We start from the raw sequence: 20,832 nt of genomic DNA, 5'->3' as shown, positions 1-20,832 counted from the left end.
AACGAGAGGTTTGGGGCAGATAACCTCTAACAGAGGTTTGTTTGGGATCTTGAGAGCAATTAAATTATCTCCATTCCTGCCCCTCTTCCCATCACTTGGCCAGGAGACAATGGAGAGCAGGAAATTAGGAGTGAACAAAGAGCCCCGCGCTGAGGCTGCCGAGCGCGGCCGCGAGCTCCTCGTTTTCACTTCGCCATCCCCTTCCCAAGGCGGATCCAGAGCCACCAGGTCCTGGAGCACCGGCGGGGTCGTTATCAGCCTCATTAATCTTTAGGAGGCAGGAAAAAGCTGCTTGTGCTGAAGAGGATGTGGGAATTAATGTCCCGGTAATAGCGGGAGAGGAGGGGGGTGAAGAGGATCGGATCCCCGAGGATCGAGCCCAGCCGAGGGGTTTGGTGCCCTGTGACCTTTCCAGAGCTGTTCTGTCCTCTCCTGGCTGCTTCCCGTGCCCAGCAGCGATGTCCTTCCCTCGGCAGCCGTGCCTGGGGGCACTCCCAGCGCTGCCTCCCCGAATCTCTGCCATCTCCAGGCACCCAGAGCACCCTGGCCTGGCCGGCAGGGGCCTCTGGCAGCTGCAGAGAGCCCAGGGGGCTCAGGAACCTCAGGGTGCCCCCAGCTCCTGGAGCTGCCTGGGGAGCAGCAGGGCTCCAGCCCCTCCCTGCCTCTCTTTCTCTTCCACCTCGTTGGGAAGCTGGGCCCGGGGAGCTGGGGGAATCCAGCCAGTTCAGCCTGGCTGAACCCAGATCGGATCTTCATTAAAAACCCCATAAAATTAATGAAATGATGGCCCGGTGGGTATTGAGGAGCTGATCTCCGTGCAGGAGGAGGGCAGCAGCAGCTGCCTGAGTCAGGAAACCATCGCTGAGCCTTTTGAAGGGATTTGTTTGTTCACTCTGCCTGGTTTTGGGGCTGAATTAAAGCCCGGTGCAGAGTGTGCTCGGCGTCCCTGGGTGGTCCCTGCTTTGGAGGGACGCGGTACCAGCAGCTGGTTTGGTGCTGGCAGATAAACTCCTCTTTGTCCTTTTGCCTGGGAAGCATCCCCAGCGCTGAAAAGCGATTTACTGGCAGGGCTGGAGAGAGGAGGAACACTCAGCCCCTTCCCACACGGCCAAAATAACCCCTGGGAGAGAGGCACGGGGGTTACGTGACCACAGAGAGGCTTTAAAAACCTTTCCCAGCTTTCTGCCATCCCTTCCCAGCTGCTCCACAAGAGTCCCTGTGGAAAAACAGAGCTCTCGACCCCTGTCCTGGAAATGAGTGTTGTAAGGAGCTGGGCTGGGATGCCAACAGAGGGGTAGGGTGAGCTGGCCTTTCTCCTGGATCTGGGATGGGATGGGCTGGGATGGAGGGAGCTGGGCTGGGATGGGCTGGGATGGGCTGGGATGGGCTGGGATGGGCTGGGCTGGGATGGAGGGAGCTGGGCTGGGATGGGCTGGGATGGGATGGGCTGGGATGGGATGGGATGGGATGGGATGGGATGCACTGGGATGCACTGGGATGCACTGGGATGCACTGGGATGGGCTGGGATGGGATGGGATGGGATGGGATGCACTGGGATGCACTGGGATGCACTGGGATGCACTGGGATGGGCTGGGATGGGATGGGATGGGATGCACTGGGATGGGCTGGGATGCACTGGGATGGGCTGGGATGGGATGGGATGGGATGCACTGGGATGGGCTGGGGTGCAGCTGCTGTCCCCCAAGAAGAGAAGGATTTGCTATGCAGCCAGCCCGAGGATCCCTGTGAATTTCTTGATGATGATGATGATGATGATGATGATGATGATGATGGTCTCTCTTGGGAGAGCCAGCCCTGAGCAGCTCTGTGACACCCCAGCCCCCTCAGAGGGACCCCGCTGTCCCTGTGGCCGTGGGGACAAGGCCAGCACAGGCGGGGATGACGGCGCTGTTCTGTCCCTGGGGTGGCACTCGGGCTGGCACTGCCCTTTCCCTGCCTTTTCCCTTCCCAGCTCCAGCCCAGCAGCCCCGGGTGCTTCTGCGGCTCTGCTGATTCGTGCCTGGAGGCGGCCTGGCCGCGTTTCAGGGATGCCCGGGCAGGGGGAGGCTCCTCTCTCTGTTCATTATCCGGACAAACAGCCTGGGCAGCGTCCCCGCGCCCCGAGGCGCGGCAGGACCCGGCTGGTGCCTGCCAGATCTAATCGGGAGCGTCTGCAGCGCTGATGGATGGCGGCGGAGAGGCGCTGGCGCCGCCACCTGAGCCCGGGGCGGCGTCCGGGGCTGCCGGGATCCGGGACGGGATCAGAACCTGCCGGGATCAGGGACGGGATCCAGAACCTGCCGGGATCCGGGACGGGATCAGAACCTGCCGGGATCAGGGACGGGATCAGAACCTGCCGGGATCCGGGACAGGATCAGAACCTGCTGGGATCAGGGACAGCATCAGAACCTCTCGGGATCAGGGACAGCATCAGAACCTGCCGGGATCCGGGACGGGATCCAGAACCTGCCGGGGTCAGGGACAGCATCAGAACCTGCCGGGATCAGGGACGGGATCCAGAACCTGCCGGGGTCAGGGACAGGATCAGAACCTGCCGGGGTCAGGGACAGCATCAGAACCTGCTGGGATCCGGGACGGGATCAGAACCTGCCGGGATCAGGGACAGGATCCAGAACCTGCCGGGATCAGGGACAGCATCAGAACCTGCCGGGGTCAGGGACAGGATCAGAACCTGCCGGGGTCAGGGACAGGATCAGAACCTGCCGGGATCAGGGATGGGATCAGAACCTGCCGGGATCAGGGACAGGATCCAGAACCTGCCGGGATCCGGGACGGGATCAGAACCTGCCGGGATCAGGGACAGGATCCAGAACCTGCCGGGATCCGGGACGGGATCAGAACCTGCTGGGATCAGGGACAGCATCCAGATCCCTCTGGATCAGGACAGCACCCAGATCCCACAGGATCCAGGGCAGCATCCACAGCCCAGATCCAGGGCAGTGTCCACACCCTCCTCTGTACCCCGGGGGTCTCCCCATCCCAGCTCCTGCCCTCCCTACAGCCGGTTCCTTCCTCCCTGCCCTCCTCTCCGCCGTTAATTGCCTCCCTGATTGGTTCATTAATCTCGGAGGGGCCGGGCAGGGCTCGGCCGGAGCCCGGAGCGCTGACACCGAGGAGCCTTTGGCCGCCTTTGGCCGCAGATCCCGGCTCTGTGACGGTCCTGGCACTGAACCGGGGCTGGACAGGCTGGCGGTGGCAGCCGGGCTTTGTTCCAGCTGGCAATGTCACCGCTGGTGACAGCCCCCGGCCCGGCATGGGCACCCTCGCGTCCCTCCCGGCCGCAGGAGGAGGAGGAGGAGGAGGAGGAGGATGAGGAGGAGGAAGGGGAGGAGGAGGAGGAGGAGGATGAGGAGGAGGAAGAGGAGGAGGAGGAGGAGGATGGCAGCGTCCCTGTGTGCCCTGGGACGGGACCGTGACCCCGCCTGTGCCGTCCTTGGGGACAGCCCCGTGTCCTCAGTGCCTGTCTGGCCATCCCGGCTGGCTCCAGGCTGACACAGATGGATTTGGGTTGGGCAAGAGCCCGGCCCTGAGCCCAGGCTGCACGGAGGGGGACACTGCAGGGACATTGCAGGGACACGCTGGCCCTTCCCAGGGACATCCCCCAGCCAGCAGTGCCTGCTGCCAGCCCTGCAGGATGTGCCTCTCTGCCCCAGACAGTTCATGGCACAGAATCCCAAAGGATTTGGGTGCCCCAGAGCTCCCTGGAGCTGCCCCGTGTGGGGTCTCGGCCACCCCGATGGGACAAGGCAGCAGATTTGTCCCCTTTGGGTGTTTAATGTGCATTTTAGGGGCTCTGGGCCTGTTCCTTCCCTGCTGGAGAGGCAGGGATGTGACACTGGGACAGGGCTGTGACACTGGCACAGGCAGGGCTGTGACCCTGAGGGGACAGGGCTGTGACCCTGAGGGGACAGGCAGGAATGTGACCCTGACACAGGCAGGGCTGTGACATTGGGACAGGCAGGGCTGTGACACTGACACAAGCAGGGCTGTGACACTGAAGTGTCCCCGCACACAGAAGTGTCACTGGGCTCCGGGGGTGGCAGTTGATTTTGCTGATGCTCCTGCACAGAGCCACCACAGCTGTCCCCATTGCCACCCACACGTCCCCAGGCAGGGCCATCGCTGCCAGCCACCCCCAGCCTGGGGCAGCGTGTCCCTGTGTCCCTGTGTCCCCAGGACCAGCCCTGCCATGTCCCTGTGTCCCCAGGGCCAGCCCTGCCGTGTCTCCTGCCGGGTCACAGCTGTCCCCAGCCCTGCCAGCACACTGTCACAGTGTCACCCCAGATCCCCGGGGTGTCCCCATGTCCCTCCCAGCTGGCACCTGGCCCTGCAGCTGATGAGGGAAGCAGCAATTCCGGGGCCAGATTGATTAAATCCTAAATCAAGGAGAGTTCAAACCTGACCTTTCCCAGCTGGGGCTGGCCAGGGGCTGTGGCACACAGCCCATGGGATGTGTCCTTCTGTCCCTCTGCCACCCCTGCTCCGTGTGGCATGGCACAGGAGGGGACACCGGGCTCTGTGACCGGGGACAATCGGTGGCAGTGCCACCTCTGCCCCCTGTGATGGTGCTTTTGGGGGTGCCAGGGCATCAGGGCGAATTCCTGCATGGAAAAGGCTGTGAAGCATCGCAGGAGCTGCCCAGGGAGGGTTCAGTGCCCATCGCCGGGGGTGGCACCTTGGGGACAGGGTGGCACTCGGTGACCCCAGAAATCTCAATAATTCCGGGATTCTGTGACAGCCACGAGCGACAGGTGACTGTGGCTGCACCCCTCGAGTGACAGTGACAGGGGACAGCCACGGAGCCAGCTCTGCTCGCCCCTATGCGAGCTCATTAACATTGCTAATTAGCCAGGCTGGTTGCGGGGGTGGCAGTAAGGAGGGAGGAGGCTCTCAGGGCACTCCAGTGCCAAGGCGGAGCTGTGTCCGGGGCTCTCTTTGCAACGGAGGGAGCGGTGACAGTGACACGACAGCGACAACGCCGCCTTATCGCGCCCGCCCGCGCCGCCCGCCCGCCTCGCTTTGAGGCCGCCGCGCCCGCACCAACCGCAGAGCCGAGGGCGGGCCCCGCCCCCGCCGCGCTGCCATTGGCTGAGAACCCCGGGGGGCGGGGCCAGCCCGCGGACACGTGTGCGCACCCGGAAGCGGCGGCGGGACCGGTCCGGCCCGGGCGGAGGTACCGGGGTTCGGATCCGGGTGGGGACGGGGGGTCTGGCACTGACCCGGCCCTGGCACCGCCCCGCAGCCCCGTGTGTGGGGGTCCCGGTGGTCCCGGTAGCGGCCGGGGCACCGGGGGCGCCGCTTTTGGGGGGTTCGGGGCCTGCGGTGGGTCCGGGGATGCGGGGCTGGGGGGTTCGGGGGTCCCGGGGTGAGCCAGCGGCTTCAGCGGTGCGCGGGGTCCTGGAGTTGGCCTGGGGGGCTCGGGTTTGGGGACTCGGGGTTCCGGGGGCTCTGGGTTTGGGGTTTGGGAGTCCCGGGACCGGCTGGGGCCCCGAGTTTGGGGGTCCTGGGAGCACCCGGGGCTCCGGGTTTGGGGGTCCTGGCACCGGCTGGAGCTCTGGGTTTGGGGGTTCGGGGGTCCCGGGACCGGCCCTACGGCTGGAGGGCCCCGGGCTGCCGGTAAAGGATTGGGGAGGGGGATATGGGGGTGTTTGGGTGCTCCTGGGAGGGCTGTAGGACCCCCTGTAGGAACAGGGCATCTTCCTGGGGGGGTCTGAGCCGGGAAATCTGCAGGGTCTGAGCTGGGCAGGGTCTGGGAAAAGCCTTTGGGATGAGGCTGGGGGCTGGGAGAGCCTTTGGAGCTGCCACTGGTGTGTGTATATTTCATATATATTCACATATAAACCTGTCAATCCCTGTATATTTCGTGTATATTCACATATAAACCTATTAATCCCTGTGTATTTCATATATATTCACATATAAACCTATTAATTCCTTTATATTTTGTGTATATTCACATATAAACCTATTAATCCCTGTATATTTCGTGTACGTCCACATATAATTCTCTCAATGCCTGTGTATTCCATTTATTTACACATAAACATATCCATGCAGGCATGTATCATAAATTCATTAATCTGGATTTCCAGCCTGGCTGGATTTCCGTGGCACTGCTGCTCCCTGGGCCATTCCCAGTGCTCATTGCCCATTTTCTGGGGTTTATTGCCCATTCCCCAGGGATTTATTGCCCATTCCCAGGGATTTGTTGCCCATTTCCCCTTTCCCGAGGTGCCAGGAGCAGGTGCTGTGAAGTTTTTCACCTTCCACACCAGGAAAACTGGGCTGGGGGCACAAAAAGGGGCCTGGGCGAGGTGTGACCCCAAATCCTGCTGGGGTTCTGCTCCAGGTGGGATCTGCTGGGTCCTGATGGGCTCAGCTTAAATTGCGGAGCCTGGCCTAAGGGGGAAAAAGGGAGCCTGGGGGGGATGGCTGGGCTGGCTGTGAGCCCTGTGCTGCAGGGGGGTCTGGGTGGGGTCTGGGTGGGTTTTGGGGCTCTCTGGGGGTCTCTGGCTGTTTTCCCAAGGCTGCTCCTCTCTCCCAGGCCAGGATGATCCCGGGGCTGGGCCCAGGGCTGCAGGCACTGCTGGGGACTCTGCTCACCTGGGCCCTGACAGCAGCTGGGTCAGCGCTGGTGTTCGTGTTCTCCAGAGGGCAGGTGAGCCTGGGGTCCCACAGATCCCATGGGATCAGCCCCTGAGTCCCTGGGGCAGCCCCTGGGCCCTGGATCCCTCAGATCCCGCAGGATCCCAACCCTAGGGCAACCCCTGAACCCCTGAGATCCCATAGATCTCACAGGATTTCAATCCAAGGGCAGGTGAGCCTGGGGCAGCCCTGGGATCCCATAGATCCCACAGGATCCTGACCTTGGGATCAGCCCCTGAGCCCCTGGGATCCCACAGATCCCACAGGATCCCAGTCCAGGGCCAGGTGAGCCCTGGCACCCCACAGGATCTGCTCCTGCCTGGGTTTTCCTGCCTGCTCCCAGCTCTGAGGGGCGAGAAGAGGAAAAATCCAGCTCCTTTCCCATCCCCAGGAGGGGAAGGAAATCAAATTTCTGAGCCTGGAATGTGCCCCTGGGGCTCTGTGTGGGAGCTGCAGCTCCCCTGCCTCTAACCTGGTTCTGCTGCCACGTTTCCAGGGCAGGATTTGGGTCAGTCCCTGCTCAGAAGGAGCAAACTGGGGAGCTCTAAGTCATCCTGGATCCAAAATTAGAGACCTCCTGGCCAGGGTGCTCCAGATTGCCCAGATGGATTCATTATTTATGCCTCAGCCTTGTGATGCTTTATTCAGGAGCTGCCTGCTGAGGGAGGCTCCCTTTGAGCAGCACTTGGCTTTTCTGCCTTGGGGAGGGGGTGAAAGCTTCCCTGGGGGAGGCAGGGACCCCCCAGCTGTGCCAGGGTGCCCAAACCCCAGTGCCCAGCCTGGCCTTGGGCACTGCCAGGGCTCCAGGGGCACCCCCTCCTCCCGTGCCAGGGCACAGTTCCTGCCCAAAGCCCCACCTGAGCCTCTCCAGCCCTGTGGGCAGTGCCCTCACACCAGCTCAGGGTGGTTTTGTTTGCTTTTGTTTCCAGAGGCGGATCCTGGATGGGAGCCTGGGCTTTGCTGCAGGGGTGAGTGCAGCCTCCTCCTCCTCCTCCTCCTCCTCCTCCTCCCCCGTGCTCTCTGCAGCCCCTCCACGCTTGGTTTGCTTCTCCGCTCGAGTTAAAGCCCCTTGGGTGATTCCCTGAGGGCAGGGAAGGGCTCAGGATGCTCCTGCTGAGGACGGGCTCGAGGCCCCCGAGCTGCCCACGCTGCCCTTGGCTCTCTGCAGTTCCATTCCCCCTTTCCTGGGGGCACTGGGAGCACTGGGATGGGCTGGGGGCTCTGTGCCTGCCTGGATTTGTGCTTTAACCCCTCAGGAGGAGAGGGAAGGGAGAGCTGCAGCTCTCCATGGAGGCTGTGTGTGAAATGTGGGGCTCTCTCCTGGGGGAAAAACCTGGAACTGTGGGATTTGGGAACCGTGCAGGGGTTTGGGAATGTGGGGCTGGCACTGCCCATGTGCTGGGGCCCCGCCCAGACTCATTAAATCCCCTTTGTTTCCGTCATTAATTATCGAGTCCAGCTGCTCAGCCCCACCCTGCAGGTGCTGGAGGGCACCTGGATGTGCTCTGGGGTGGTGCCCCTGCCCCCCTGCGTGCTGGGCTGTGCCAGGTGGCCCTGGCTGTGTCACCCGGGTGTGTCCTGGTGCCACCTGGGCGCCTGCTGGGTGACAGGGGCCGGCTGTGCTCCCTGCAGGGTGAGGATTGTCCCCCTTGGAGGCTGTAGGGGACCCCTGGGCTGGCATTTCTGCAGGAATCCCAGCAGGATGAGGAGCTGAGGCCACCAGGTCACCCTGGCACAGCTCTGGGTCAGCCCTGCCTGGCCCAGGTGTGGCTCAGGGAGCTCAGCTCCTGCAAACTTTGGCTTTGCCCTCAGCTCTGCCAGCTGGCAGGGCCCAGAGCAGGAGGGGGAATTGTGCCTGGAGGGGCCAGGAGGCCCTGGGGACACCGGGGACACTGGGGACAGCAGGACAGGCAGCCCTGGGGACACTGGGGACAGCAGGACAGGCAGCCCTGGGGACACTGGGGACACCAGGCCAGGCGGCCCTGGGGACACTGGGGACAGCAGGACGGGCAGCCCTGGGGACAGCAGGCAGCCCTGGGGACACCAGGCCAGGAGGCCCTGGGGACACTGGGGACACCAGGCCAAGCAGCCCTGGGGACACCAGGATGCCCCTGAGCTGGAATTTCCCCAGCTGGGCAGCGCTGCCATTCTTGGCTGGGTCTCCACCTTTTCCCTGCCTCAAAAGGGTTCAACAACACAAGGGACCTTTCCCTGTCCCCCTTTTTTCCCTTCCTTTTCCTTCCTTCTTTTCCCTCCCCCCCTTTTTTTCCCTTCCTTTCCCCTCCCTTTTCCCCTTTCTTTCCCCCTCTTTGTTTCCTCTCCCTTCCTTCCCTTCCTTCCCTTCCCCTGGCCCCTCTTTTTTCCTTCCTCACCCCCTTTTTTCTTTTCTTCCTTTCCCTTCCCCCTTTTTCCCCTTTCTTTCCCCCCTTTTTTCCCTCTCCCCCCCTTTTTTCCTTTCCTTTCCCTCCCTTTTTCCCTTCCTTCCCTCTCTTTTCCCCTTCCTTTCCCTCTCCCCTTTTTTTCCCTTTCCCCCCCTTTTCCCTTTCCCTTTCCCTCTCCCCTTTTTTTCCCTTTCCCTCTCCCCTTTTTTTCCCTTTCCCTCTCCCCTTTTTTTCCCTTTCCCTCTCCCCTTTTTTTCCCTTTCCCTCTCCCCTTTTTTTCCCTTTCCCTCTCCCCTTTTTTTCCCTTTCCCTCTCCCCTTTTTTCCCTTTTCCTTTCCCCCCTTTTTTCCTTCCTTTCCCCCAGGACCCTGCAGCTGCTCCAGCTGTTCTGGGTGTGTTGGGGTGAGCCTGGACACGTGGATAAATTGAACTGGGATGTACTGGGATGTACTGGGAGCGCCTCTCCCTGCCTCAGTTCCCTCTCTGGAGTCCCAGCTAATCCCAGTTCTGCAGGCAGGAGCTCTGAGCTTTTGTGTTTCCATAGAGACAAAGCTTTGCTTGCTGGGGCATCTGATGGCAAATTCTGCTTTTTCTCTGAAATCTTGAGATCCTTAAATGAGATTTTTAATTTTTTTCATTTATTTTTTTCCCCTCCCAGCTGTTCTCTGTGGTGCTGCAGGGCTGGGCTCAGCCACCAGGAGCAAACACCTGCAGCCCCTTCCCTGCAGCTTTTCCTCTGCCTGGGCTGCACTTTGGTTTTTCCCTGTCCCAGGTGCAGCAGGAAATCATCCTCAGCCCTCCCCAGGCACCCTGGGATCAAATATTCCCTAAAACAGCACCAGGAGCTCACTCAGCTCTGCTTAATGGAGCTTTAATGAAGCCAAGTGGAAAAGTTTGGCAGGGAAAGTGCCCTGCCAATGTCTTCATCTTCCACCTGCCCTTCCCACTCCTTTTCCAGCATTTCCTGCTCCCCAGTGTCCCTTGGTGTCCCCATTCCCATCCCAGGGATCCCACAGGAGGGAGGCCAGGCCCTCCTGCTTTAATCAGGGATTTAATTGCAGCCCAGCCCAGCCCTGCCTCTGTTTATGCTGAATTTTAACTTAAATTGAGGCTGCACAGCCACGGAGGCACTGCTGGATCCCTGGGTTTTTGGGGGCAGAATTTGGGGGTTTCCTTGCCCTGAATCCCTGTGGAAGGAGGTGCCAGCCCTGGGAGAGGTTTGGGTTTAAATCCTGCTGGGTTTGGAGGCATTCCCACCACAGGGAGGGCACAGATCTGGAGTCCCTGCTTGGTTTTTGTCTCCTGTCTCACTGCTGGAGCCCAGGGCGGGCTTTGGTGTCCCCCAGTGGGGCTTTGGTGTCCCCCAGTGATGTTTTGGGGTCCCCCGGTGATGCTTTGGGATCCCTGAGGCTTTGGGGCTCCCCCAATGAGGGTTCCTGAGCTTTGGGGGTCCCCCAGTGATGCTTTGGGGTCCCCCGGTGATGCTTTGGGGTCCCTGAGGCTTTGGGGCTCCCCCAATGAGGATTCCTGAGCTTTGGGGCTCCCCCAGTGGGGCTTTGGGGTTCCCCGGTGATGCTTTGGGGTCCCTGAGCTTTGGGGTCCCTGAGCTGCCTCCTGCCTGCTGTGTTTTCCCAACCCTGCTGCATTTATGGCATTTTGGCATCTTTGGAGCACAAATGCTGCGAAAATGCCCCAAAATGCCCCAAATCCAGCTTGGCAGGAGCAGGAGATCCCTGATTCTGTGGGGCTGGAGGGAGGGGAAGGTGTGGGAACTCCTCAGTGCCCCAGACGTCCCAGGTTTGTTGATCCAGGGGGATTTTCCTCTTTTACTGCTGCCTTTGCTGGCCTGGGGACACCTGGGGTGTCTGTCCCTGGCTCTGGGCCATGCAGAGCTTTGGGATCAGTGTGGATTTGGGGTTTTGGCAGGAATCCTCCCCTTTGGTCACCCCTGGGGTCAGCTGAGCCCAGCTCTGCCCCTGCCCTGGGTGATCCTAAATCAGCTGAGCCCAGCTCTGCCCCTGCCCTGGGTGATCCTAAATCAGCTGAGCCCAGCTCTGCCCCTGCCCTGGCTGGGCAGGAGATCCTAAATCCCCAAATCCCACGCTGAGCTCAGGGCTGGGCTGGGGAGAAGCTGCTGAGGAGCTCCCTGGCACCTTGGGGTGTTCTGTAAATCCATGACAAAGCCTCCCAGCACCTGGGGCTGCCAGGATCAATGGAATTGATGGAATCAATCCCTTTTCCTGCAGCTGGGGCTGGCTCAGAGCTGTGTCAGCACTGCCCTGGAGCCCTGAGCTGTGGGATCCTGGCAGGATCTGGGGGCTGAGCTCTGTTTGCTGTGCAGAAATGAGATCCTCACATGAGCTGACAGCCTCACTCTCCAGAGCCTCTCCCTGCTGCCACGATGGGCTGTGTGGTTGTTTTTTACAGGAGGTGGCATTTGAAAGATGAGGTTTGACAGCCCTGCTTAAGGCTGACATGACAGCCCTCGTTCCTCTTACTCACAGCAGCTCAGATTCACACAACCAAGCCCCAGGGGCTGAGGCAGCACAGGCAGCTCTGCCTCCCTGCCCTCGAGGGTGCCAGAGCCTGCCCTGAGCCCTGGGCTGGGCTGCAGCTCCTCAAGGGGGCTTGGAGCTGCAGGAGAGGGGATTTGGGGTGGGAACTGGGGAGGAATTCCCTGGGATGGTGTTGGGACTGGCAGGAGGTTTGGGGTGGAAACTGGGAAATAATTCTGTGGGAAGCTCATGGGACACTGGCAGGAGGTTTGGGGTGGGAATTAGGGAGGAATTCCCTGGGATGGTGTTGGGACACTGGCAGGAGTTTAGGTTGGAAATCGGGAAGCAATTCTGTGAGATGGTATTGGGACATTGGCAGGAGGTTTGGGGTGGAAACTGGGGAGGAATTCCCAGTTGGGGTGTTGGAACACTGGCAGGAGGTTTGGGAGTTGGGAAGGAATTCTCTGGAAGGCGTTGGGATACTTTCAGGAGCTGTAGGTTGGAAGTTGGGGAGGAATTCCTTGGGAAGGTGTTGGGACACTGGCAGGAAATTTGGGGTGGAAATTGGGAAGGAATTCCACACTGGCAGGAGGTTTGGGGTGGGAATTTGGAAGGAATTCCCAGCTGGGGTCTTGGGACACTGGCAGGAGGTTTGGGGTAGAATTTGGAAAGGAATTCTGTGGGAAGCTCTTGGGACACTGGCAGGAGGTTTGGGTTGGAAACTGGGAAGGAATTCCCAGTGAGGGTGTTGGGACCCTGGCAGGAGGTTTGGGGTGGGAATTGGGAAGGAATTCCCAGTGAGGGTGGTGGGACCCTGGCACAGGTGCCCAGAGCAGCTGTGGCTGCCCCTGGCAGTGCCCAAGGCCAGGCTGGCCAGGGCTGGCAGCACCTGGGACACTGGGGGTGTCCCTGCCATGGTGGCACTGGATGGGCTTTGAGGTTTTGTCCATCCCACACCATTGTGGGGCTCTGAGCATCCTGCCCAGGGGATCTCCTGGGCCTCTGGGGCTGCAGGGCAGAGCTGGGGTCACCTTTCCTCAGCACCCTCCTGCTGCAGCCTCTGGGCTCTGCTCCTTCCCTGCATCCCACACCCGTTCCTGCTCTGGGATTTCCTTCCCTTCCATCCCATGGGATCTCACTGTGCTCCCCCTCTGTCCCCAGGTGATGCTGGCAGCCTCCTACTGGTCCCTGCTGGCCCCTGCCATCGAGCTGGCCCAGGAATCCGGGACCTTTGGGGCCTTCTCCTTCTTCCCAGTGGCTGCTGGCTTTGCCCTGGGGGCAGCCTTCGTGTATGGGGCCGACCTGCTGCTGCCAGAGCTGGTGAGTGGGGCTGGCCTGGGGCTCAGCCCAGTGTTCATTGTGGGGCTGGGGCTCAGCCCAGTGTTCATTTGTGGGGAATGTGGAGTTGGGGGGGTCATCCCAATGCTGTCAGCGGGAATTCCCGGTTTGGGAGCTCGTCCCAGTGCTGTCAGTGGGAATTTCCAGTCTGGGGGCTCATCCCAGTGTTCATCAGCAGGATTGTGGAGCTGGGGGATCATCCCAGTCCTGGTCAGTGGCAATTCCCAGTTTGGGAGCTCATCCCAGTGCTGTCAGTGGCAATTCCCAGTTTGGGAGCTCATCCCAGTGCTGTCAGTGGCAATTCCCAGTTTGGGAGCTCATCCCAGTGCTGTCAGTGGCAATTCCCAGTTTGGGAGCTGATCCCAGTGCTGTCACTGGGAATTCCCACTTTGGGAGCTGATCCCAGTGCTGTCACTGGGAATTCCCACTTTGGGAGCTGATCCCAGTGCTGTGAGTGGCAATTCCCAGTTTGGGGGCTCATCCCAGTGCTGTCAATGGCAATTCCCAGTTTGGGGGCTCATCCCAGTGCTGCCAGTGGCAATTCCCAGTTTGGGGGCTCATCCCAGTGCTGTGAGTGGCAATTCCCAGTCTGGGTGCTTCCTGCCCTTCCTCCAGCTGCAGGGAGCCCCAGTTGGTACCTGAGCACGGATGGATTCTCTCCCACATTTATGAATTTGTGATTTCCCTGAGCCCTGGCCGGCTCTGCTGTGCTGGATGCAGTTCAGACTCTCTGAGCTCTGTTATTTTTTATCATCTCCCTGTTTTTTCCCCCCCTTTCACACTTTTGCTTTTGTTCTTCCCGCTGGCAGCTCTGCTCACACAGCTCAGGTGTGACCTGGTGTCCCAGGGGCTGCATCTGCAGAGCTGCCAGCCCTGGCACTGCTGCTCAACCCCAGCAGGCAGCCTCAGACTGCTGCTAAAAATACAAATAAACGGGGGAGCTGGTGGAATTCTGCAGCTGCCAGCACGAGAACGGCGCAGCCAGGGAAGAGATTTCCACATTGCCAAGGAGATCCTTCACTTTTCACAATGGTGCAGCCAGGGAAGAGATTTCCACATTGCCAAGGAGATCTTTGAGTTTTCACAATGGTGCAGCCAGAGGAGAGATTTCCACATTTCCAAGGAGATCCTTCACTTCTCACAATGGTGCAGCCAGAGGAGAGATTTCCACATTTCCAAGGAGATCCTTCACTTCTCACAATGGTGCAGCCAGGGAAGAAATTTCCACATTTCCAAGGAGATCCTTCAGTTTTCACAATGGTGCAGCCAGAGGAGAGATTTCCACACATTTCCAAGGAGATATTTCAGTTTTCACAATGGTGCAGCCAGGGAAGAGATTTCCACACATTTCCAAGGAGATCTTTGAGTTTTCACGTTTTGTTCAGTGGGATTTTGCTGCCCTGTGGTGATGAGGAAGGAGTGGGAGGTTTTTAGGAGGTTTTTAGGAGTCTGTAGCACCAAGCTTCCCCTTTCCCTGGCTTTTGGAGAGGGGTCAGGGCTCAGTCAGCTGTGAGGAGAGTTGCTGGGTGTTGTGGGGTCGCTCTGCCCTGGTTTGACACGCCAGGTGTGTGCTAAGGAAGGCAGGAGCCTCCCTGAAATAGAAAATGGAAACTTCTTCCTTCCCTTTCCTCTGAAATGGAAAATGTAAACTTCCTTCCTAAATTCCTTCCTAAATTCCTAAATTCTTCCTAAATTCCTTCCTTCCAAAAATCCTAAAATTCTTTCCTAAAATTCCTCCCTGAATTCCTACATTTCTTCCTTCCTAAATTCCTACATTTCTTCCTTCCTAAATTCCTACATTCCTTCCTTCCTGAATTCCTACATTTCTTCCTTCCTGAATTCCTACATTCCTTCCTAAATTCCTTCCAAAAATCCTAAAATTCCTTCCTAAATTCCTACATTCCTTCCTTCCTAAATTCCTACATTCCTTCCTTCCTGAATTCCTACATTCCTTCCTAAATTCCTTCCAAAAATCCTAAAATTCCTTCCTAAATTCCTTCCTAAATTCCTTCCTTCCTTCCTAAATTCATTCCTTCCTTCCTAAATTCCAAATTATTATAATTTTGGAATTAAGGGGCTCTCAGGCAAAGGTATGGGAGCAGGAATGACAGTTCTTTATTAGGGAAGAAAATATTTTCCCTTGCAGGGATGAAACCACCCAATGGATCCTGAAATGCAGGAGCAGGGCCCGGGGCTCCTGGGGCTGGGCAGGGCCTGCAGGAGGGGAATTTGGGGATGTTTTGGGAATGTTTTGGGGGTGCTTTGGGCACAGAACAGAGGCTGCACCTTCAGGATGGGAATTTGGGGATGGGAATTTGGGGGCAGAGAACAGAGGCTGACTGCAAGATGGGAATTTGGGGATGTTCTGGGAAGAGAGCAGAGGTTGCACCTGTAGGATGGGAATTTGGGGATGTTTTGGGAATGTTTTGGGCAGAAAGCAGAGGTTCCACCTTCAGGATGGGAATTTGGGATGCTCTGGGAAGAGAGCAGAGGTTGCACCTGTAGGATGGGGTTTTGGGGGTGCTTTGGGGATGCTCTGGGCAGGGAACAGAGGTTACACCTATAGGATGGAAATTTGGGGGCAGAGAACAGAGATTGCACCTTCAGAATGGGAATTTTGGGATGTTTTGGGAAGAGAACAGAGGTTACACCTATAGGATGGAAATTTGGGGATGCTCTGGGAAAAGAACAGAGATTGCACCTTCAGGGTGAGAATTTGGGGATGTTTTGGGCAGAGAACAAAGGTTGCACCTTTAGGATGGGAATTTGGGATGCTCTGAGAAGAGAGCAGAGGTTGCACCTTCAGGATGGGAATTTGGGGATGTTTTGGGGATGCTCTGGGCAGGGAACAGAGGTTACACCTGCAGGATGGGAATTTGGGGATGTTTTGGGCAGAGAACAGAGGTTGTACCTGCAGGATGGGAATTTGGGGATGTTTTGGGAATGTTTTGGGCAGAAAGCAGAGGTTCCACCTTCAGGATGGGAATTTGGGATGCTCTGGGAAGAGAACAGAGGTTTCACCTGTAGGATGGGAATTTGGGGATGTTTTGGGCAGAGAGCAGAAGTTTCACCTTCAGGATGGGAATTTGGGGATGTTTTGGGGGTGCTTTGGGCAGAGAACAGAGGTTCTGCAGGATGGGACTGCACTGCAGGATGGGAATTTGGGGGCAGAGAGCAGAGATTGCACTGCAGGATGGGAATTTGGGGATGTTTTGGGCAGAGAGCAGAGGTTGCACTGCAGGGATGAGGATTTGGGGGCAGAGAGCCGAGGTTCTGGGCAGAGGTTAGACCTGAGTGTGTTGAAATGAAAACCAAAACTTTATAGTGAGGCTTGAGCCACCCCTGAGCCGGGAATGTGCTCTGGAGCCATCTCCCTTCCTGGGGAGCCCAGGTTTCACCCTGGCCACGGACAGGGGGTGCTGAGAGGGTCCCTCTGGGGCTCTCTGTGCCCTCCAGGCTGCATAACAACCACGTCTAAAAGCTTTTATCCACTCCTTGTCAGCCCAGAAGGGTTTTCCTGCTGCGCCAGCCCCGCTGGAGCTGGGAGCTGGGGCACCCCAGTGTTTGGTGTTTGCCCCTGGCAGGGGCAGGGTTAATTCCCGGCAGCTGGAGTCATTGCATTCCTCACAAAAGGCAGATCTAATCTATCCCACCTTTCCCTTTGCCTTTTCCCCGGTGTTTGTTCATCCCCGGCTGAGGAGGAGATGCTGGTGGGCTTGGCAAAGCTCCCCACAGGATCTGGGGGCACTTGGAGGGCGAGGGCAGGGCAAGAGCAGATCCCAGGGCTTTGGAAAAAATTTATAACATTTATTTCCCCAGATCTCCTGGCATGGAGCCTCCAGTTTAACCTTTTTCTTTTTTCTTAAAATGAGGCTTTCAGGAGGTTTTTTGGGTGCTGATGGGGCTGGGTGAGCTTCTGGTGCCTTTCCTAAAAAGGATTTGGGGCTCAGCATCTTCCCTGCCAAGACCCAAAACCTCTGAGGGAAAGTTTACTTAAAAATTCACTGCAGCAGGTCCCTGATGGCTCAGCAGCTATTTTGGGTCTGCTGAAAGGCAGAAGAATGCTGGAATTAAGTGTTATTATTCCCATCCTTCAGAGCTGTCGTGCAGCTCCGCTGCCTGGGGTGGGTTTTGTTCAGAGTTTGGGGTTTTATTGGGTTTTATTGGGGTTGGGATGTGCTGCTTGCCCTCCCTGGGCAATCCAGAGGATTCCCCAGCCCTGGCTCTGGGTTTCAGCCACTTCCTGGCCGCTTTTCTGCTGGATTTTCATGTCCAGGTGCTTTTCCCTGCAGGAGCTGGGGGCTCCTGCATTCCTGCTTTGCTCAGATTTCCTTTGCTTAGGGCAAAACAAACAGCAGCCCTCGTGTTTGTTTGGTTTTGTGGAGCCCTGGCCCTTTTCCACAGGCTCTGGGAGCAAGGAGGGGTCTGGCTCTGAGGGTGAAAAACTTTGGGGGTTTTTTTTGGGAATGTAGCAAAGCCTCCCATTGGGAACCCTAACCCTAACCCTTCTGTTTCTAAATAACTCAGAGTTGCCTCAGCATGGGTTTAATTAATTTATAATTTATGGTTATATATATATATAAAAATATATAATATATAAAATATATTATATATAATGTATATAATGTATATAAAATATATATAATGTATATAATTATATATACACACATATATATACACATATATACACATATAATATAATATATATAACATAACATAATATATGTATAGTATATCATATAATATACATATATTGTATTATATATATAATATATAATATAATTAATATATATAATATAATTAATATAATATAAGGTTATAGATCCATGAGGGATTGATCCCTGTCTCCTGTCCCAGGTGGGATTTCTGCCATGAAAATCCCTAACCCTAACCAAACCCACCCATGGGATCCTGGGAAGGGCTCAGAACCTTCAGAGGTTTTATTTTCCATCTTTATCCATGAAAACCTGGCTGCTTCCCACCCCTGTTTAGCACTTTAGTGCTTGCAATCCAGTGGTGGCTGGGTAGGTTGGAATTATTTGCCAAAACCCCCACAAAATGCTAATTATCCTAATTTCTACCCAAGCATTTTGTTTTATTAATGGAGGTAAAGGCTTATTTACTGCCGCAGTGCAATTTGTCAGCTGCTCTTAATTAGGATTCTCTCTCATTATGCACCAAGGGTTTGATAACAGCATTATTTGGGAAGCCCCAGAGCTGGAGCTGCAGAGCTCCTGGTTCTGAGCTGGGGTTGGGGTTCAATCCCCTCCTGCCCTGCTCGGGTCTGTGGGGTCTGGAGCACTTTGGTGTGGGGTGGGCTGAGAAATCCCTTGGGGAAAAAGCAGGGACAGAAACCCTGGTTTAAATCTTAATGCTTCCTTCCATGGGCTGCTGCTCTGCATGGAGCCTCTCTCCATCATCCCGAGCCTCTCTCCATCATCCCGAGCCTCTCTCCATCATCCCGAGCCTCTCCATCATCCCGAGCCTCTCCATCATCCTGATCCTCTCCATCATCCTGATCCTCTCCATCCTGAGCCTCTCCCATCATCCCGAGCCTCTCTCCATCATCCCGAGCCTCTCTCCATCATCCCGAGCCTCTCCCATCATCCCGAGCCTCTCTCCATCATCCTGATCCTCTCTCCATCATCCCGAGCCTCTCCCATCATCCTGAGCCTCTCTCCATCATCCTGAGCCTCTCTCCATCATCCCGAGCCTCTCTCCATCATCCTGATCCTCTCTCCATCATCCCGAGCCTCTCCCATCATCCCAAGCCTCCTTCCCTGGAGCAGGAATTGCTGGGATGGCTGCTGGTGTTCCATGGGCCTCTCCCTCCTCCTGGCTTTTCTCCCCTCCTGGTCTGCTATTCCATGGGATTTTCTCTCCTCCTGTTCTGACATTCCCTGGGCTTTTCCTTTCTCCTGGTCCATGGAATTTTCCCTCCTCCTGGCTTTTCTCTCTTCCTGGTCTGACATTCCACGGGCTTTTCCCTCCTCCTGGCTCTGATATTCCCTGGGCTTTTCCCCCCTCCTGGCTCTGACATTCCATGGGCTTTTCCTCTCCTGGCTCTGATATTCCATGGGCTTTACCCTCCTGGCTTTTTCCTCCTTCTGCTCTGACATTCCATGGGCTTTTCCCTTTTCCTGCTCTGACATTCCATGGGCTTTTCCCTTCTCCTGGTCCTGGTATTCCATGGGCTTTTCCCCCCTCCTATCCCTGACATTCCCTGGTTTTTCCCCCCCTCCTATCCCTGACATTCCTTGTTTTTTCTCCCCCTCCTGTCCCTGACATTCCCTGGGCTTTTCCCCCCTCCTATCCCTGACATTCCCTGTTTTTCCCCCTCCTATCCCTGACATTCCCTGGTTTTTCCCCCCTCCTATCCCTGACATTCCCTGGTTTTTCCCCCCTCCTATCCCTGACATTCCCTGTTTTTCCCCCTCCTGGCTCAGCCTTTGCTCCCTGCCTTTTGCTCAGTTTGTGCCTGGCTCGGGCTGGTGCAGGAGCATTTCCCAGCAGGAGCAGGAGCAGGGAACGTTCCCCTCCCTGTCCTCCCCTGCCTCCTGCACCACCCCCTGTTTATCCCGGGCTCTGCTGCTCCCCCAGCCCTTGTTTGAGCTCCGTTTGTGCCTTGGAGTCTGCTGGGAGCAGAACCCCCAATTAATTCCCCCTCAGTGAAAGGCAAACCTGCCATTAGGGTGTCAGGAGGCAGCAGGAGAGGCTCTGTCACTGCCTGCAGCTGCTTCTGTGGGAATCCCCAGCTCTGACTCACCCAGGAGCTTTTGCTGCTTTTTGTGCTTTTTATTAAGCAGGATTTTTATGCTTTTTATGGATGCTTTTTATTTCTTTATTAATAATTTTATTATTATTTATTTTACGCCTTTTTTTTAACTTTTATTATTATTTATTTTATGCTTTTTATTTGTATTTTATGCTTTTATTTTATTATTTATTTCTATATTATTTTATTATTTTTATTCTTATTTTTTGCTTTCATTATTTATTTTATGATTTTTTATTATTTTATGCTTTTTTATTTTATTATTTATTTTATATAATTTATTTTATGCTTTTTATTTTATTTATTTTATATAATTTATTTTATGCTTTTTATTTCATTTTTTACTTTTATTATTTATTTTATGCTTTTTTATTATTTTATGCTTTTTTATTTTATTTTTATATTATTTATTTAATGCTTTTTATTTTTATTTTTGACTTTTATTATTTATTTTATGATTTTTAAATTATTTTATGCTTTTTATTTTATTATTTCTTTATTTTTATATTATTTTATGTTTTTATCTTTATTTTTACTTTTATTATTTATTTTATAGGGTTTTATTATTATTTTATTTTATGCTTTTTATTTTATTATTTCTTTATTTTTATGTCATTTATTTTGCGCTTTTTATGTTTATTTTTTTACTTTCATTATTATTTATTTTATGCTTTATTATTATTTTATTTTATGCTTTTTCTTTTATTATTTCTTTATTTTTATGTTATTTATTTTATGCCTTTTTTATTTTAAGAGGGTATTTCCTGTTGGGACTGAGGTGTTTATCAGTTCTTATCTCTGTCACGTTCTCACCTGAGTTCTGCAGCACAAACTAAAAACAGAGCCCTTTCTTTCTTTCTACAAGGTTTTTTTTAAAGATAAATTGTCTAATTAAGAAATGACACCTAAATTATTTTTACTTTTAACTCAATAACTGAGTACCTGTGGCCCACAATGTGGATTTTTATCCAATTGCACAAAACCACCCAAACCCATGGAGGAGAAGGTGAAGAAGAAGCAGCCTCTGCCCTAAAGCCTCCAGCTTGCTTTATTACTATATATGATTACTTTATTATTATATTATTATTATATTGTGAAATGCCAATCATAATATGTGCATTTTCCACATCCCCCCTTGTGTTTTTATGGGACAGCTGAGGTTTGGGACATTTGGG

At 55.2% G+C, this 20,832-nt stretch overlaps 1 protein-coding gene across 1 annotated transcript in view; it reads left to right on the top strand.

Moving 5' to 3' along the window:
• The first annotated feature begins 5,043 nt into the window (after nucleotides 1-5,043).
• Nucleotides 5,044-20,832, top strand: part of SLC39A11 (solute carrier family 39 member 11) — a 73,125-nt gene continuing 57,336 nt past the window's right edge. Inside the window, 4 exon segments of the mRNA XM_071451405.1 lie at nucleotides 5,044-5,204; nucleotides 6,568-6,681; nucleotides 7,598-7,636; nucleotides 12,706-12,864. Coding sequence (XP_071307506.1) covers nucleotides 6,574-6,681; nucleotides 7,598-7,636; nucleotides 12,706-12,864 — 306 coding nt within the window. The 5' untranslated portion in view covers nucleotides 5,044-5,204; nucleotides 6,568-6,573.

Source organism: Agelaius tricolor, unplaced genomic scaffold (genome assembly GCF_023055355.1).
Source record: "Agelaius tricolor isolate 1412-34295 unplaced genomic scaffold, bAgeTri1.0.p SCAF_32, whole genome shotgun sequence".
NCBI classification, from domain to species: Eukaryota; Metazoa; Chordata; class Aves; order Passeriformes; family Icteridae; genus Agelaius; species Agelaius tricolor.
The sequence above is the reverse complement of the archived record's forward strand: the minus strand, read 5'-3'. Positions and strand labels throughout refer to the sequence as shown.